The sequence below is a fragment of the Berghia stephanieae genome, chromosome 1, assembly GCF_034508935.2.
Source record: "Berghia stephanieae isolate SIO BIC M18660-M18661 chromosome 1, UCSD_Bste_1.3, whole genome shotgun sequence".
Lineage (NCBI taxonomy): Eukaryota > Metazoa > Mollusca > Gastropoda > Nudibranchia > Aeolidiidae > Berghia > Berghia stephanieae.
The window spans coordinates 112,109,353-112,126,633 of NC_088360.1; the positions used below are offsets into that span (position 1 = coordinate 112,109,353).

General features: G+C 32.9%; 1 protein-coding gene across 4 annotated transcripts in view; it reads right to left on the reverse strand.

The window, feature by feature from the left end:
* Positions 1 to 695: 695 nt before the first annotated feature.
* LOC144962739 (tyrosyl-DNA phosphodiesterase 1-like) overlaps positions 696 to 17,281 on the reverse strand; it is an 18,497-nt gene continuing 1,911 nt past the window's right edge. For 3 of the 4 annotated variants that reach the window (XM_078895949.1, XM_078895947.1, XM_078895948.1), the window contains exons 2-16: positions 16,635 to 16,847; positions 15,746 to 15,961; positions 12,992 to 13,210; positions 11,545 to 11,644; positions 10,545 to 10,641; positions 10,242 to 10,276; positions 9,533 to 9,625; positions 8,719 to 8,883; positions 7,779 to 7,857; positions 6,845 to 7,027; positions 5,945 to 6,060; positions 5,345 to 5,452; positions 4,446 to 4,548; positions 3,681 to 3,792; positions 696 to 2,414 (exon numbers count right to left, since the gene is read on the reverse strand). In XM_078895949.1, the coding sequence (XP_078752075.1) occupies positions 2,338 to 2,414; positions 3,681 to 3,792; positions 4,446 to 4,548; positions 5,345 to 5,452; positions 5,945 to 6,060; positions 6,845 to 7,027; positions 7,779 to 7,857; positions 8,719 to 8,883; positions 9,533 to 9,625; positions 10,242 to 10,276; positions 10,545 to 10,641; positions 11,545 to 11,644; positions 12,992 to 13,210; positions 15,746 to 15,961; positions 16,635 to 16,794 (1,863 nt within the window). In that variant the 5' untranslated portion in view covers positions 16,795 to 16,847 and the 3' untranslated portion in view covers positions 696 to 2,337. The remainder of the gene's footprint in view (positions 2,415 to 3,680; positions 3,793 to 4,445; positions 4,549 to 5,344; positions 5,453 to 5,944; positions 6,061 to 6,844; positions 7,028 to 7,778; positions 7,858 to 8,718; positions 8,884 to 9,532; positions 9,626 to 10,241; positions 10,277 to 10,544; positions 10,642 to 11,544; positions 11,645 to 12,991; positions 13,211 to 15,745; positions 15,962 to 16,634; positions 16,848 to 17,281) is intronic. The other variant, XM_078895950.1, reaches the window with a different exon arrangement.

The window sequence follows — 17,281 nt, forward strand, 5'->3', positions numbered from 1 at the left end:
TTAGGATGGCTTTGACTTTGAAACCCTGGGCAGAGGGATGTGGTTCAAAGTAGAGTTTCACCCATATGGAAGGTGCAAAGAACAAAGAAGACTGCAAGAGTGGAATTATGTATTTAGAACATTCCATCCCGGGAGGGGGGGGGGGGGGGGGGGGGGGGTGAGTAGTGAGGGCATATCTTAATCCTACCCACCCCCACCCTTGAAGTTGAATTGATCTCCTACGGCTCACAGTACTTTGTATTCAATTATTAATATCATCAGTTTTGGTCTGTCATTGTCATAAATGACACTCACTGATTCAGCATCCCTACTTGTATGAATAAGGAATTGGAAACTATAATGTTTAGAATAAGAACAGATTGAAATTGAATGGTGATAAGATTGTGGTCTTTTAGTAGGTTTGTTGTAAGGAATGAAACGTTTTAAGATGAAACTTCTCACATATATAGGAGAGGCCAGTTAAAGGTTATTGTTAAAGTAATCTGGTTGCATCAATGGATTTTGAAGTCAATGGGTCTTGAAGACAAGAAATAACAGCAAAACAAGGAAAACAATGCAACTGATATCTGTCCGTCTTTATCTTTTTCAAGTAAGGATTTGGATAAAATAACGATTGAGAATTAGAGATACATGTTTTCTTTGTTTTGTTTTTTTAAGTAAAAAAAAAAAAACAACAAAACAAACACAAGTAAAAATTACAAGAAAAAATGCTTTTATTTTATTGGTCACAAATAAAAGTGACTATTACTATTATCATCAGAATGCAACCCTCATATTTTCTTTGATCCCCTTTTTTAATTGAACATTGAATGAAGACAAATTTTTACAAATTGAGATTACACCAAATTCACATCCTTTTGTCCAATCTAATGCAATGAATACTTTTACAGTAAAGACACACAGGCCTTTAGTATCAGGTTAACCTTGACGTGTTACAGTCAGTGGATCTTGGATAAAGTCTCACTTCATCTGAATTCTTATTGAATGAGAGGAGCTGTCATCAATTTTACATTCTAGTCGAGTCAAAGCTCGTATTGAATCAGCGCTCATTATGAAATCTGAAGTCCACTGTAAAAATTCTCTTTTGAAAATCACTTTCAAACTTAAACCATTCTTGCTTTCTCTTCACACACTCACACAATTTGAGTCAAAACATTCTCGTTTGACTGGATGTAGCACCAATAATCATTATGAGCATGCCATATGGAAACATTAATTGAAATTCATTTACATTCTATTCTCAATTTAGGAATTTCTATAGGTATGGCAACTTTCATAATGGCCATATAAACAAATTACAGTCACATCTCTCTAATTCGAACTCCACAATCTGGATGTCTCCATTATCTGGACAGGTTGCCTAGGGACAGATTTTTACTTCTTTATTTTAACTCCATAATCTGAAACTTCTTAGTTCCGGATATGAAAATTTATTTTTGGAACAAGCTATTACAATATAGAGGATTTATGACTCTATAATCGGAACATAATCACACATACCCATACAGTCTGCCCGCCTTCTCTTGTTCATTTCAATTGACAAATGATTAAAGTATAATCCCATTTGTCATATCCAATTATAGTCGCATCTTTCATTGGCAGACAATCACGCCTTTTCAATCATTGTGGCAATGCAGTGTGTGTGTGTGTGTGTGTGTGTGTGTGCAATAACCAATGGGTGTCAATCAGTGTGACTGGTCAGTTGACATAATATGATGGCACCAAACCAATCCTCGTCACTTGGTATTGATGTCATTGGGCATACAAAGGCGATTGTTTCCAATTAAGGTAAATGAATGTAAGTTTTCATGTAATAAAAAAAAAAAACACCTCCTTTTTCAAAACAACAGTTAACACATGTAAAATAAAACCCCCACCAAAATTATTTTAAAATACATAAATAAAAACAAAAAATAAATAAAATAATTCTTTTTTCCATACGGAATCAAATTTCTTTAAATTTATCTTGCCTAATATTATGTCCCTGGGGTAGAGAATAATGGATTGTCTGATTTCAGGCAATTGCCTGAGAATTTACTGGCCTGATGCTGGGAACGGTGAACGGAAGTGTACAGAGAGACGTGACTGTATTACTATTCTGTGACACTTTTCATTATTTCTTTTAGATTTTTTTTTTATGCCTCTATAAAGGCATCTGTTCACTGCAGCTTCTAACATTTTTTTGTGATTTTGCTTATCAGTTATCAGCCAGGGCGTGTTTTCCCTGAATATTTGCATAAGTCTTCCTCCTTGTTTTGGGAAGCCTACAATATGAAAACAGTTGGTTCTCATTACTTCTGTTATAAGTGTGGCATTGACAAACCAGACAGAATTTAATCACAAAGGAGGGCACCACATGTTGCCAAAAGTGTCTGGGGCATCCACGCAAGGCGCATCACAAAACCAAGGACGATCTGGAAAGAAACATTTAACATGAAAAATTTCATGGAGAATAAAAGTTGAGAAAGAGGCCAAAAAAAAAACACTTGGGGAAATTCTTACATTTTTTGGAGTCTGATAAAGAAGTATTCAGTGCAACGCATACATCTGACCCTACCGATCCTTCATCCTTATCTCAATGTACAAATCTGATTCCTATACTTAAAATAAAATAAATTAATTTTACCATTAGTTTCTCCCATTTCACAGTCTGCACTGAAAAAAATTGTATATGCAAGAAAAGAGAAATATCATTTTGCACATCTGGATCTATTATCATTTCACAAGTGTTGCTTAACACAGTCCTATCTGATCAACCAGACCTCTTCATAACTGATCGACTGTATTTTGCTTTGATTTTCATGTCTCTCACACATACATACGTACATACACAAACACATATAAAGATGCTTAACTCTCACTTTTATTCTTTGATGTGTGTAAATTTTAATGGCTGTATCTGTCTTTTTGTAATTCTTGTGGAAGTGGTCCTTATTTTGCCTTATATAAGCAACTTACAGATGTCTTGTCTCTTCTTACAATGTTAAATGTTGGCGTGGGCGTAGGACCCCTTGTATCACACTTACAGCAACTTTAGTGGATATTGTCTACATAAAACGTCTTTTTTTCTTTTTGTTTATCTTAAAAGGAATAGACCAAACGGTAAATCAGCTCATTAATTGGGAAGGAACGTTTGTAGATGAATAAAGGGGAGGGAGAAGATATAATAAATGATGAAAATATGGAATATTGAAAGTAAGATTAGAACTTTTTAACTTACTAGAGATGCATCACACAAATGACAAATTAAAAAAAACTTGGTGTTTTTAAGCTGCTTGGCTTGGAAATATGGGGTTTGCCATTTTGGCATGATTTTTTGTGCCATGAGATTATTCAAAATTTACGTTTTTCAAAAATTAAATTTTTTTAATGTTAACATATTTATTGTTTTTATTCTACTAAAACTATAATTTATGAATATAATCATGTTTTGATTTGAAGAAGTTTCCTTTTAAAGTGTCAAAAAATTGCCGAATGCAGGGGTTGTAAACCCTTGAAAATCCTTGTCTTAAGTGAGTTAACCAAGGATTTGAAATTTTGAAAAATAAAAACTAAAAACAAAAAAATAAGAACTATTCTCAAAAGGACAAAATTTTCCGATTAAGCAAGATGAATTTAATAAACAGTTTGATTTTTACATTTTTAAAAAGTAACAGTATAAACAATTATGGATGTATTACCTCCCTTAACATAGGTAGTGGTTGGGAGGTCATAGGGCAAAGGAAATACTTTGACCTCCGGGTCTGTAAACTGGTCTATATGGCTGCTGACCTTGAAGGAGTTTTTGAATCCCTAGAGAATGGAAAAGTTCAAAGGTCATTAGTGTCATTTTTACAATACATATCAATAGTCCCTAATTTTAGATTCCTTCCTGTTAGTCAAATTTTAGGTCAAAATATTTTTGTTCTGCTCTAAACATTACAACAAATGTTTTGGGTGCACAACCAAAAATATAGTGATCCATGCTTTAAATCTGATAGACAAATAAAAAGGACTTGAACTATGACACATTCAACAAAGGAAAAAAACAAAAACATTTACGCTCAGATTGCCTTTGGGAGAAAAAAAGATTAATGTTAAACTACTCTTCTCATCACAACTTGTTTTCGGAAATAGCCTTCCATTAAAACATATCCTAACATGTTCCTACCCTTGGGATATGTATTTTTTGGCGATTTTCAGATCTACGAGACTCTGGCTTCACATATGTACATCAATTGCAAGTTGTGATATGATAATGACATCAGGGGAGTGAAAATAATTGATTAAGCCCTTGTATCAACAATTTTCACTTCTTTTTTATGATAACACTCATTGCATTGTAACTATCTCAAGTTGTGGATTTTTAAATAAGTGAGATATTATTGAATTACGTATATCAAATATTGCTGACTATGAATTAATAGTCTATTAAATGATTTGATAAAACAATAATCTGCTCTTACAAAGTCTTCTGGCAAAAAAAGCACACCCATCTCGTAGGATCTAATCATAAGTTGGCTTCCTTTCTTCTCTGATGCTCCCCAAGCAGCTTTGGACAGGTTGGCACTAAAGGAATTTGGATGGGTGGATGGAGAAAATGATGTACATGTAAAACCAATGAGGGATGGTAGTATTGCCGAATGAGGGATGGTAGTAGTGCCGTAAACTTAGTGAGAAGTGATTAAATTAAAGATTACATAGACTAAGAAAAATAGACAAAACAATACCAATGATGTTTCAGTGAATTCGCAACATTTATTTCATATAATAGAGGAACACTTAGCTTTCAGTATACTTTAAGTTTAAGCTCTTTTTTACAACACATTTGTTTTTCAGTGAAAATGCCATTTATTCTATTTATTTTGTCTGTTTTTCTGAGACAAAAACAAGTAAACTTGGTAATTGGGACTCTATAACATCGTCATAAACTCCAGTGCAAGGAAAAAAATTAAAATTCACTGAATTTAAGCATAAAATCACTCTAGTCCAGAATATACACCACAAAATATAATGCACATGTTACAAGACGTAAACACAATTCCCAACAGTGTAATCCATACTGATTCAATATATCCATAAAATAAGAAAAGTTTCAACAGAGCCATTATAAAATGTAAAGCCTCTTCAAGGTTAACGACAATGAGTATCTGAGCATGTTCCAAGGGATTTCTCACAACACATTGCTGTAGACGAAAGGATTAAAATTCCAATTTAAAATCAATGAAGTGTATCGTATCTCATTTTTATCCAAATTTCCTTATCTCTTGAGTCAATGATTGCTTTGTGTGTTATTTAGAGCTTCTCATTAATGGCATTGTCTTTGGATAGTCTTATACACACACACACACACTCAAATACATACCTTGTGACCATAAACCAAGCAGCCTGAGAGCCATCTGGTGAAGATCTTGTATAGGACTTAATATGTGGGACAGCTCGTGACCTCCCTCGACCCTCTGACCGCCATTGACTGTAAATATAATTAAATCAGAGATCAGAACAGTTTCATGACTTAAATTCTTATTACAGTATTGTATTATTTTCATGACTTAAATTCTTATCACAGTATTGTATCTAAAATAATAATAATAATAATAATAAAATTAATAATAATAACAATAATAATAATAATAATAATAATAATAATAATAATAATAATAATAATAATAATAATAGCAATAATAATAATAATAAAAATAATAATAATAATAATAATAATAATAATAACAACGATGATGATGCAGTTTGAATTTTGTAATTATTTTAATTAGGGCCACAGTTATTCTCATTTGAAGGAGGGCAGTCCAAAATTTTAAAAGCGGTGAAAATTGATTTTAAAGACAAGACATAGGTACATATTTACTACAAATTGTTTAAAATACAGTTACAAATCATCACAACAGCACTTGCACACCACATTCATAACCAAAAATATATAACTTATCCCTCATCATCCACTCACCAAAAGAAAGGAGTTAACCATGGTTGTTTGGATGCTGTCTTGATAGAGTAAGGGACACAACCCCCTCCATTGTAACCCTCAAGGCTCAGACGAATGTTGTCTTTGGATGGAAACATCTGAAGAAAAAAATAAATACATTTTGTAAAACGGTACCAACGATAAGATTGCAAAGGAAGTTGAGACAGCATGGCTCTTTTGATTGAGCACTTTCCACCAACAAAATCCATTTTCACATCTCTGTCATTTTAAACTTATGAAAGTGAAAGCAATCTACTACAGTATGTAGATCTCCTCATTATTTCTATTATTTTAGATCTAGTTCTCTTGTTTTACTTTTAATAGGCGATTGTGAGATCCGATAATCTAATTTTAAAAATCTTTTCATAATCAAATCATAGTTCTAATGTCAAATCTGCAACATCATGCTTTCTATAACAAAGTGAATATTAACCACAGGGCATATATATCTACTAGTTGTCTACAAAAGATTGAATAATATGACAACAGTACATTATAGTCTTTACAAGAAAACTTTGACTGAAATATAATGTATGTGTTGCTTGTCTATGTAACAGCATAATTTGATGGAGTTCAGTCAATTAAACCATTATCAAAACTGAATATTTTTAAAGCTTCCGAGGAAAAGAAGGTTATATTATGTAAGTATATTACATGAGGTCAGCATAGTACTTACACTTGAAATGAACCAAAGGCTTATTGAAAAAAATATATGGATTTTTGGTGTAAAAATGGAATTTCATGGAGGAATTTCAATTAAAAGTATCTTAATACGGGGTAGTACTAGCTTTTGGAATCGATTTTAGGAGACCATGGAGGCTTTGGGAGATAAATTTTTGTTGAGACAAGACAAAGAAAAAGAACATATTAATCTTTTCTCACAAGATTGAGTTTGGAAGCAGGGATGGATGAGGGCAAGGATTTTCTGCATGTTGACACTGACTGGCCCCATTCACTCAAGAGCCATGCGTCCTGATTGGCTCCGAGAGATCCAATACTTGAAAACTGTCCAAGAACTGGCCAATTTTTAACCAGACTCTGGTCAGGTCCTGCAGCTGTCAAAATCTGTGGAATTAAAATAATAGAATAGGAATAAGGATGATGGCTCTCCTTGTTTTCTACACCAATTTACATTGTATATAGTCTCAATAACTTATTAATTTTAAAAATATAATAAAGATAAAAATGAATAAACTTTTCATTGCTCTATCTCTCTTCTTTGACTTGAAATTTAATGATTAGCACATTAGTGGAAAAAGACATTTTAAAATCTATTTGTTGATTAAAAGTACACAAATATAAAATACTAGTCATAATTGATATCTGGATTTTTAAAAAATCAGTTTTAAAAATCATACATATTTATTTAGGATGATATAGGATAAATGTATCGCATATTTACAATTTCTGGTTGTTATAAATAAAGACAATTGAAATGAAAAGTTAATGATGCTTAATTTAGTATCTAATTAAAGGTGACTGGATTAAAACAAATAATTAAAATCAAAAGTATAACAACAACAAAAATTATTTTTTAATGGTCGAAACAAAATCTAAATTCAAATGTGTTACTGATATCAAATGTCACTGTCCTCAGAGCAACTGGTCAAATAACATACATTACGTAATGTGTTTGTGAAACAATATCTTGTAATGAGATTCTTCTGCCTATCTGAGTAAATGATCGCTATTGATTATTAGCACATAGTGGCACAATTAATGTGTGCTTCCAACACAATAGTATAGTTGATTTGCGACTTTGGTGGATTCCTATTGTTTTAGACCCATGTTTGATGTACTGGGTGTTAGACAGTACCTTTTTCAACTTGAGATGTCCCCACATGTGTTTGTCATTCATAGCATGTCGTCCCGGAACTGAGGCAATGATATGTACCCTGGGCAACAAATACAGATTGGTAAGTGAAACCAGTGCTGTTGTCATTATTGGAAGCATTAATTTATATTACAGTCAACAAAAGACAACGGTTGTTATGGTCCTCGGTAAACTTTATTTTCTTCCATTGACTTTTAGCTTTATAAACTATTTTAAAGTTAAAAGAGAGCACTATTCAACAAAGGTGAAATTCAGAGATTAATCCTAAACAATACCCAACATTATTCATACTTAGTATTCCAACCTCTATGACAACAAGAAAGCAATGAATTGAAATTTTTTCATATTGGTTCACCCATTTGATAATTTGAGCTTGAACACTGTTTACATAAATCAGAGGAGACAATTCATGATTTATTGACATCCTGAAAGTCAGCAAGGTCTCCCTTCACAAATCGGATTACTGTGCTATTGGATAACTCTCTCGAGCACTGTGCAGTAAAGTGATGACTATTGTACAGGTAATTTATTTCAGTTATAAATCTCTTTATATCAAATAATGAATTGAAAAGTTAGTAATATATTTGTGTGTGTGTGTGTGTGTGTTTTTTTTTTTTTGTGTGTGCAGGTGTATGTGCATTATGTTATCTAATTTAGATTATGTAAAATATTTTGAGCCCTAAGCATAAAGCGCTAGAAAAACATATTAATCATCACATCATCATTATCAAACTTGTCAGTAAATTATAATTTGCAGCTCGTAATTCAAAATACATTGGTTATCATCTTAACATCTTTGAAATGGTCATAAAGCTAAAAAAAAAAAAATAAAAAAAAAAAAAGAAATTTAAGTAAATATTTAAAGAAATAAACAACCAACAAAAAAAATAAAAATGTTCAAGATTGGTTGATAAGAACTAACTTGGCAGATGACATATCATGCTCTGATATATTTTTTTCCCATGTGGTGAGTTTGGCAGACTTGTATGAAGATACATATTGTAGTAGGTTAGCTTTGAACTTGGTACGAGATTCCCCTGGTTCAGATGGACTTTTCAAGCGTGGGAAGACTGGGCTTATCCATATCCTGAAAATATTGATAGAACATGTCAATAATAATAATAATAATAATAATAATAATAACAATAATAATAATAATAATAATAATAATAATAATAATAATAACAATAATAATGATAATATGAAGAGGAAGAAGAACAGGAATGAAGAGAAGAAGAAGAAGACCGTCTACAGCAACGACAATGATAATAATAATAATAATAATGATAATAATAATAATAATAATAATAACATAATACTACTACTACTGCTACTACTACTACTACTACTACTACTACTACTACTACTACTACTACTACTAATAATAATAATAATAATAATAATAATAATAATAATAATAATAATAATAATATGGGCAAAGGGCATATGAGAAAAAAAAAAAGAAAGAGACATCTATTGACATGACCAACATTTAGGAATTGAATCCATTATCCAATTCATCTTTATCTTTGTGCCCTGGTAATGTTTGTAAACTTGGTTGTGTTGAATTGTCATTAAAAATGGAATAAAGACATTATACTATGATTTTACCCCCCTCCCCCAAAGAAAACAAAAACAGAAAATTTATAATGACACTTTCAATAATTCAAATATCAAATATCTTCCAATTCCTCACCCTGAATCAACAAATAGAGACATCAAGTTCTAATTCTCACCCTTGTGTTTTCTGGTGCCAGTCATTGGGGATTAGGTTGGCAGTGTGAATGACAACCCTTAATCCATCCTGGTAAAGCAGGAACATCATCTTGCTTGAAATAAAGTTTAAAATAAAAAAGTCTCCGACAAATTCTTTATTGATTTATACATAACATGAGCTTGATGTAAGGTCAAATCTACCTATTCTAATACTTCTTCAAAACAGCAAAATATAATATAGTCACTTTTCATTCACCAATACTTTTAGTCAGAACTACCACAGACAATAACATTGTAAATTACAAAATCAAACATCTGTATCTTAGAATGCCGAATATTATTTCATATTTTATATTAAAATAAATTACCTTCTCAAAATCCTGGTAAACAAAGAAAAACAAAATCAAAATCCCGAGGAAAAAAAAAAATCTGATCTTGACCATGTAAAGGAAAAAAAAAACAAACTCTGCAATATATATGTTTTATCTGTCAAATGAAAATAACTGGCTTGATATTTTTCCCCATATTCTTTCACCTCTTCATTGCCTCAGGCTATAGCTTTCACAGATTGAGGAAACCTAACCACCATCCTAAAGAATTTTTACAATCGCCTGACACAGAAATGTAATGAAAGTAAATAATCAGATGACTCGGATTATCCATGAAAAAGACAAAAAAGACAAGAGGAGATGCTATCATTAAATTTGTGGATTCAAGGTGGTTACTTACGTGTGGTGAGTCCCATAAGGAATATCCAGCCGAGCCTGTCAAAAAATGAAATATCACATGCATAAATAAAGGAGTGAGATTAATTTGCATGTTATGTGCATATGATGATGATGATGATGATGATAATAATGATGATGATGACGAGATGATGACAATAATGAATACTGCTTAATAGCAACGCATATTATATCATGGAGACAATTCATTGACTGCAACAGAACTGAGATCAACTTTTGCAAGAATGTACCACTCTTTATGACATGAAGAGGTACATACTTAATTGGAGAGTTACATTGCACTTACTCGGCACAACGAGATGTTAGGATAAGGAGATGCTTCATCTTTGAGATCCAATTCTGCCCTGCCTTGGTCTCCATGGACAAGCATCATAGGAAGAGCTCTGAAATTTATGGCATAATGATAATTAATTAACACTTCTTATATGCAAATAAAATAAGGCAATAATAAAAAAGATTTTAATAAATGCAATACATATGACAATGATATATATATTTCTTTTTGTTAAATCCCTCCCTGCCAAGAACAAAAAGGATCTTGTTCTACTACATGGCACGAAGTTCAAAGAGCACTGATGAAATTTTACATCCAATTACTTCGATCATTTAAAAAACTTTAAAAAACAAAATGACACTGGCTGTATTGTTAAAAATATGACGGCTTTAAAAATCAAAGTACAATATGATATACAATGCAATATTCCAGGACTGCCAACCCAACACCAGGAAAAGTGTAAGATTGCTTGTAAAAAAAATGAATAGGATTTGGAGAAAAAGTGTACGATTTGAAAATGTAACTCTTCAATCATTGCCTGCCTATATGAGAAACAGTGGATAAAAATAATTAAGTTTAGCGAGGGTGAAAAATTTCAAGAACTTCACGAAAAATAAAAATAAAATTATTTTATGAAGCAATGCAAACAAAACCCCTTAAAATTCTCAAACAACAATGAATTGGTAAAGATTGCAGGAAGCATGTAGAATGCTTAAGAAACCTTATAAGAAAGAGAATTTTAAAACAATTATTCAACTATACATTAGAATGTTAAGACTCGATTCTTATGAAAAAAAAGTACAATCTGACAGAAAAAGCATAGAATCTTACAAAGGTGAAAAAAAACATAGAAATATGCTTTTTTAGCTTACAGTTGGCAGCCCTGAATATTCCATTTTGGAAATTAGAGTTGGTCTAATTGCCATCAGAATATCATAATTTTGGCTGTCTCCACAAATTGTCCAATGTCCCACTAACCAGATCTCATACTTTTAATGAGACATGGACCCACCTGTCACTGTGAGAATACTGTTGTACCAGCCATGACACATCAAACATAAAATTGAAGTGGCAAGAGCTCTTAAGGCGACCCATCTCAGGAGACAGAATATCTGAAAAACAAAAGCAGCAACACTTTATTTATCAATACGTTTTTCTCATGCATGGTGAGCATAAATAATTATTGGGAGGAAAGGAAATTCTATGTAATAATGATATAAGACTCACAGTTTCTAATGAGAAATGCTTCAAAGGGAAATAAGTTTATATCCCCATCAGTTCTATCACGATAGACTGAGGCATGATGTTCAACCATTTTATCTCAAAGGGTTAAATTAAATTTGGCATGAAATTAATGTGACAAGTTCTGATACGGGGTGGTAAACATCCCCTTCAAAATCAAAGATGCTAATACATTGAATGATTTTTAAAAAATGCTTGACAATGAATTGTTATGAATACCCTATCAGTATGATGACTAATCTGTCTTTAAGCATTTATGAATTGGTTATGATTATGCTTTGACTGTAACGGTGTTAATGAATGAATGTAATTTTGGTATAATAGGACTTCTCTACTTAATTATCAAAAAGTCCTACACCGATATAGGTTTGTATTTTTTTTTTAAACTGAGAATAAGCCTGAAATTCTTTCAAGTAGTTTTTTTTGTGTCAAACAACAACCTTAAGTTGAAAACAAGAATGAAAGTAGTAGAAACATATGTTTTAAGTACCCTTTTATACGGTTGTGAAACGTGGACGCTTGACAAAGAATGTACGAGGAGGTTAGAGGGGTTTGGATTGTGGGTGTATAGAAGAATGTTGAGGCTATCATGGACAGACAGGTATACGAACGAGGAAGTGTTGGAGATGGTGAGAAAGGGAAGAATATTGATCGATACCATGAGAAAGAGGCAGTTACAGTTTCTGGGACATGTGTGGAGAAGAGACGGAATAGAAAAGTTGGTAACATCTGGGATGATCGAAGGAAAGAGAGCTAGAGGAAGACAAAGAATGACTTATCTAAATAACCTAAGAACGGCCAAATGTGACTTAAAAAGCAACACAGATTTCATGCGCACTACAGAGATTCGTGATTCGTGGAGACAGCTGACCGGCAACGTGCTCAAGAGCACAAGCCACGATGGATGATGAAGACCTATAGAGTTTGAGTTTTATACCTGTCTCTGTGCGCTAAAATGATAGTAACAATAATTGCTGCCTGTCCTGTGAATAGGATGATAGTCCATTGCAAACTACTTTCCGCTAGATCTATATTTTCAACTCATCCAAGATAAAAACCATCCCACACCCTTTCTTTTGGGGTGGGTGTTCTACCAAATAAGCTTTTGGAGTTGTTTTGAGATTATTTTAAAAATGTATATATATATTTATTTTTACCAAACTCCTTTGTTATCTAAAAAAATCTAACATTGAAACAATTCAATGCATTTATCTCACCTTTTAAGCTCATAGCACCTGTTTCATTGAAATGTTTTGAAATACCAGAAACCTTTGTAAGGAAAAAACTAAAAGGTTGGAGCTCTTGAAAGGAGTGAATCACATTTGGCTTTATTTTGTTCATTGGAGGCTCTAATTCACTCTTTAGTTTTTTGGATGGAGAGGCAATTGCGTCATTTTTGTTATGCTCATTTGTTTTTCTCTTTTTTAGGTTGTTTTCTGTGAAAAAAAAAAAGAAAAGAAAAAGCAATTGCATATTAAAAATAAAATACAAAAAAGTCCCCCCCCCTACCAAAAAAACAAACAAACAAAACAATGTGAGCTTTTATATAATGCTTATCCAAAATGCTTTACAAAGTGTCCCAAGCAAACAGCAAAACCTATCTTGTAAGAAGGGACATGACATCTCTAAGGAGCTACTGCATTTTTTATTTGTTTTGTGTTTGTCTGATAAATGGTGAGAAAATGTGGGTGAAGATCCATTTCCGAAAAACTCATATATGTACCATCAAAACTAAGACTAGAACAAGGGACCTACAGGACACAAGCTATGTGTCATACCACTAGACACAGAACTGCACAGCAATAGAAAATACCAATAGATCCATCATTGAAGATTTCATTTAAAGCACAATTTGAAGATTTTTATACACGATTACAAAATTAATGACTTATTGACTTAAGGGTTTTCACTTCCTAGTCATCCGATCAGGACACCTCGGCTGCCTCTCTAATCATGTGTCAATTCCTTCCACAGTTGACAGTATTTTGATGTGGATGCTAATTTCATAAGATCTTCCTTTGATTTTAATTCTTCATTATTTTGGAGACGCTTTAGGTCTCTTTTCAGGACAGTGTGAATTGACCTGGGTGGTCTGCCTTTAAATTTCTTGTGTTCAAATGCGGTGAAAAAAGTATTCATGGCTTTATTAGCCAGTATACTTTCATCTCTTCTGAGTATATACCTACCCAAAAAGCTGCCATCTTGCCTCCATGATTTGAATATATAAGGGTCTTTCATTGCATTTTTCATACAGTGTTTTATTGCTTATTTTTGTGAGGTATTGTATATTCAGGACTCTTTTAAGCTGTTTTCTCTGGAATCTGTTTAATCTTTGCTCTTCAGTTCTGGTCAGTGCCCATGTTCTGCAGTTATAAACAAGCATGGAATTTACAAGGGTTGTGTATAATTTGATTTTAGTGTTTATTTTTATTTTATCTTTTCTAATCCACATATATATACATATATGTAATAATTTATTTAGTGCAACCGTCGATAAACTTTTTCTTCTTTCTACATCTTCCTTGTCAACTATTAGTGATCCTACTTTTTTCGTTGCTCTCCATCCATCTTTCTTCCTTGACAGTTTTATTACATCTATCTCGTCAGTTGGTGTTTTTGTAAAGCTTTTCAGATGTCATTTACACAGACTTGTTGAAGACCAATAAAGTTAATGTTGTCTGCATATGCAATTCAAAACGTAATTGGGCAGAAGGTACAGATTTACATACATCTTTTAAAGCATTTTATAGGTAAATGATAAATAAAACAGGGCTCAAACTGTCTCCTTGTGGTGTACCAATGTTGCAAAGGAATGATTTATCCTCTGAGGCACTGATTATTTTGGTCGTTATCCAGGTTTCACTTATAAGGAATCGGATTAATCTAACTTCATCTTCCAGAACTATTCCTTTCATAATCTTTAACAAGGATTGGCGATTGATGGTATCAAAGGCGGCAGACATATCTACTCCAGTTGTAACTGTATCTATTTTTTCTGACAGGGTTTTGGCTGACACCTGTTGGCACTGAGCCTCTGCTCAGTGAATAGTTGTTTGCCTCACTTTACAAATGCTTTCGGAGTATGAAAATTTATTTTAACATTGGAATGTTAAATGTAAGAACACTTATTAGTAAAGTTAGAATTGATCAATTGGCCGAGGGCATGTCAAATTATAAATTAGGCATTACTTGTTTACAGGAAACCAAACTAGAATAAGGCGTCGACTTATTTCTTTATGAAAAATGGAAGCATTCAATCAATAAAGGTTGGAAGGTATATGACCGTATTTGTGTGTTACAACTACATGGGGTCATATCACATAACCCAAACAACAAACACCAATGGAAAAACAAACAACAAAATTCCGTCATCAATGTTTACGCACCAACAATGAAAACAGCAGAAAAATTCCCGGAAGAAATAAAAAGTTTTTACAAAAATCTCAACAACCTATTAATATTAATGATTTAGGAAATAAAACATCTAATAATAGCCATAGATTTCAATGCTAAAGTCGGCAAATGGGAAGAGGGGGAGAGTTGCCTTGTGTCTTATTTGAAGGGTAAACGAAATTATAACGGAGAAAGACTGGTAGATTTTTGTGAAGATAAACAGTTATTTGTCACAAACAGCACATTTGATCATGCTTCTAGAATCAAACCACGAGGGTAGGACAGGGGGAAAATAAAGAAACAGGAGCAGTTATCAGCATTTACAACCAAATTGATTTTATACTGTGCTGACATAAACAATGCATAACAAATACAAGATCATACGCTGGTGCCTTGATAACAACAGATCATGAGCTAGTTACTTTGTCTTCAAATGGCACAAACAACCAAGAAAATAGAGCACAACTATGTTGTCGTAAACAATACTAGCGACAACTTAATACTGAACTAGACCATTTAACAAACAAAATTAATGATCTATCCAAAAAAAAAAAAAAGGAAGGGAAAGTGAAGATTACTTGGATGAAAATACTCTTCTAGGTGGGATGTGTTCTTCCTGTAACATTTGCTCCCATATTTACATAATGGTTTCTTTTCCTTGTCATTCATTGTAATAATAGAAGGCTCATCTACATCTGTGTCAGCGTTGTATTCATCTTCCTGCTTCATAGAATCATGATTCTTCTTGTCATGGCTGTGAGACTTGGAACCACTTTGATCATCTTTAAATCCACCTGAAACAAATGAACAGTTCGAGTATATATAAAATCTAGTCAAACTTCTCCAAGTTTACACATTCCTAGTAATTTACTGATTAACGCTTTTGAGGAAATAAAACATCAATTTTAATGCCAAATGAATTATGTACTTCACAAATTTATGGATCAATAAATGCAAAATGTTAATCGCACATGCCCTCACTCTGACCTACCCCCCACCTCATCCTGCCCATTGGATAACCATTAAATGTGACAAGGCTGATTAAGTGTATAGAAAGTAAAGTTATTGCTTGAATGAATTGGGAACGATAAAGAATTAAAAAGAACTGCTTTGCACTATGCATTCTCTCATGCTCCTCTAGTGTGTATACCTTGGGTAGATGTGATAGGAAGGAGTAACAATTAACAATAGAATAATAAAAGTAGTTTAAGAATTCTTTGGGGCCTGGTTAATGAAATAAAAGCCATGGATGTGGACTGTGGAACATTTCAAAATCATCAGTAGAGGTCCAGGAGATCTTATTTAAATAAAGTGGAAATGAGGGCAGTGTTTTCTCTAAATTCAATGACAGTATTATATTTGTTTTGTCTAGTCTCCCATTCGCCTCCTCGACTAACAAGTTATATTACCCTTGGGGCAATTATATTATTCATATAAAATGCGAACATAACTCATATTTCGACCAACCTTTGGGTTTTGAGCTGGCACTAGTATATTCGTCGCTGTCACCAAACAAATCATCAGAGCCAGAGAATAAGTCTTGTTGACTGGACAAATGGTTTCCATTCTCCTCCTCAGATTCCCCTGAGTCTGATATGTCGTGTGTTTTAGCCCTCAAGCGGTCCATTTATTAGTTAATCTCCCCACAAACCCACCAGCTGCAAGGTTAAGAAACAAATGCTGAGAAAGAAAATGAAAATCTTTTATCATTTGACTTCAAATCCAAAAATTGCCTGTACCAAATGACTGCTACCTGTATATTTTTCTTTATCTCTCTTGCAGATCTTTCAAAAGAGTTAACACAGTCTTTTAAAATAGAGTTCCAGACTTACTTTGTTCAAATTTCGAAACTACCAAAGACTAATGATAAATGAAAAAGTCTATCTCCTCTCAATTCAATGCATTGCACTTTTTCTCAAAAACAAAATTGTAAGGTTTAACAGACAAAGTAGTCCTTCAGAACCATTCGGCCCATGGAGCCAGAGTTTATCTCAAATTCTATTGCATGAAACAAACAATAGCAAGTGCTTGCTACCCTTTGGATATGACACTAGTAAATCGAAAATTACTTTACACCAGACCTAACAGAACCAGCTATTCAATCACTGCTGGAT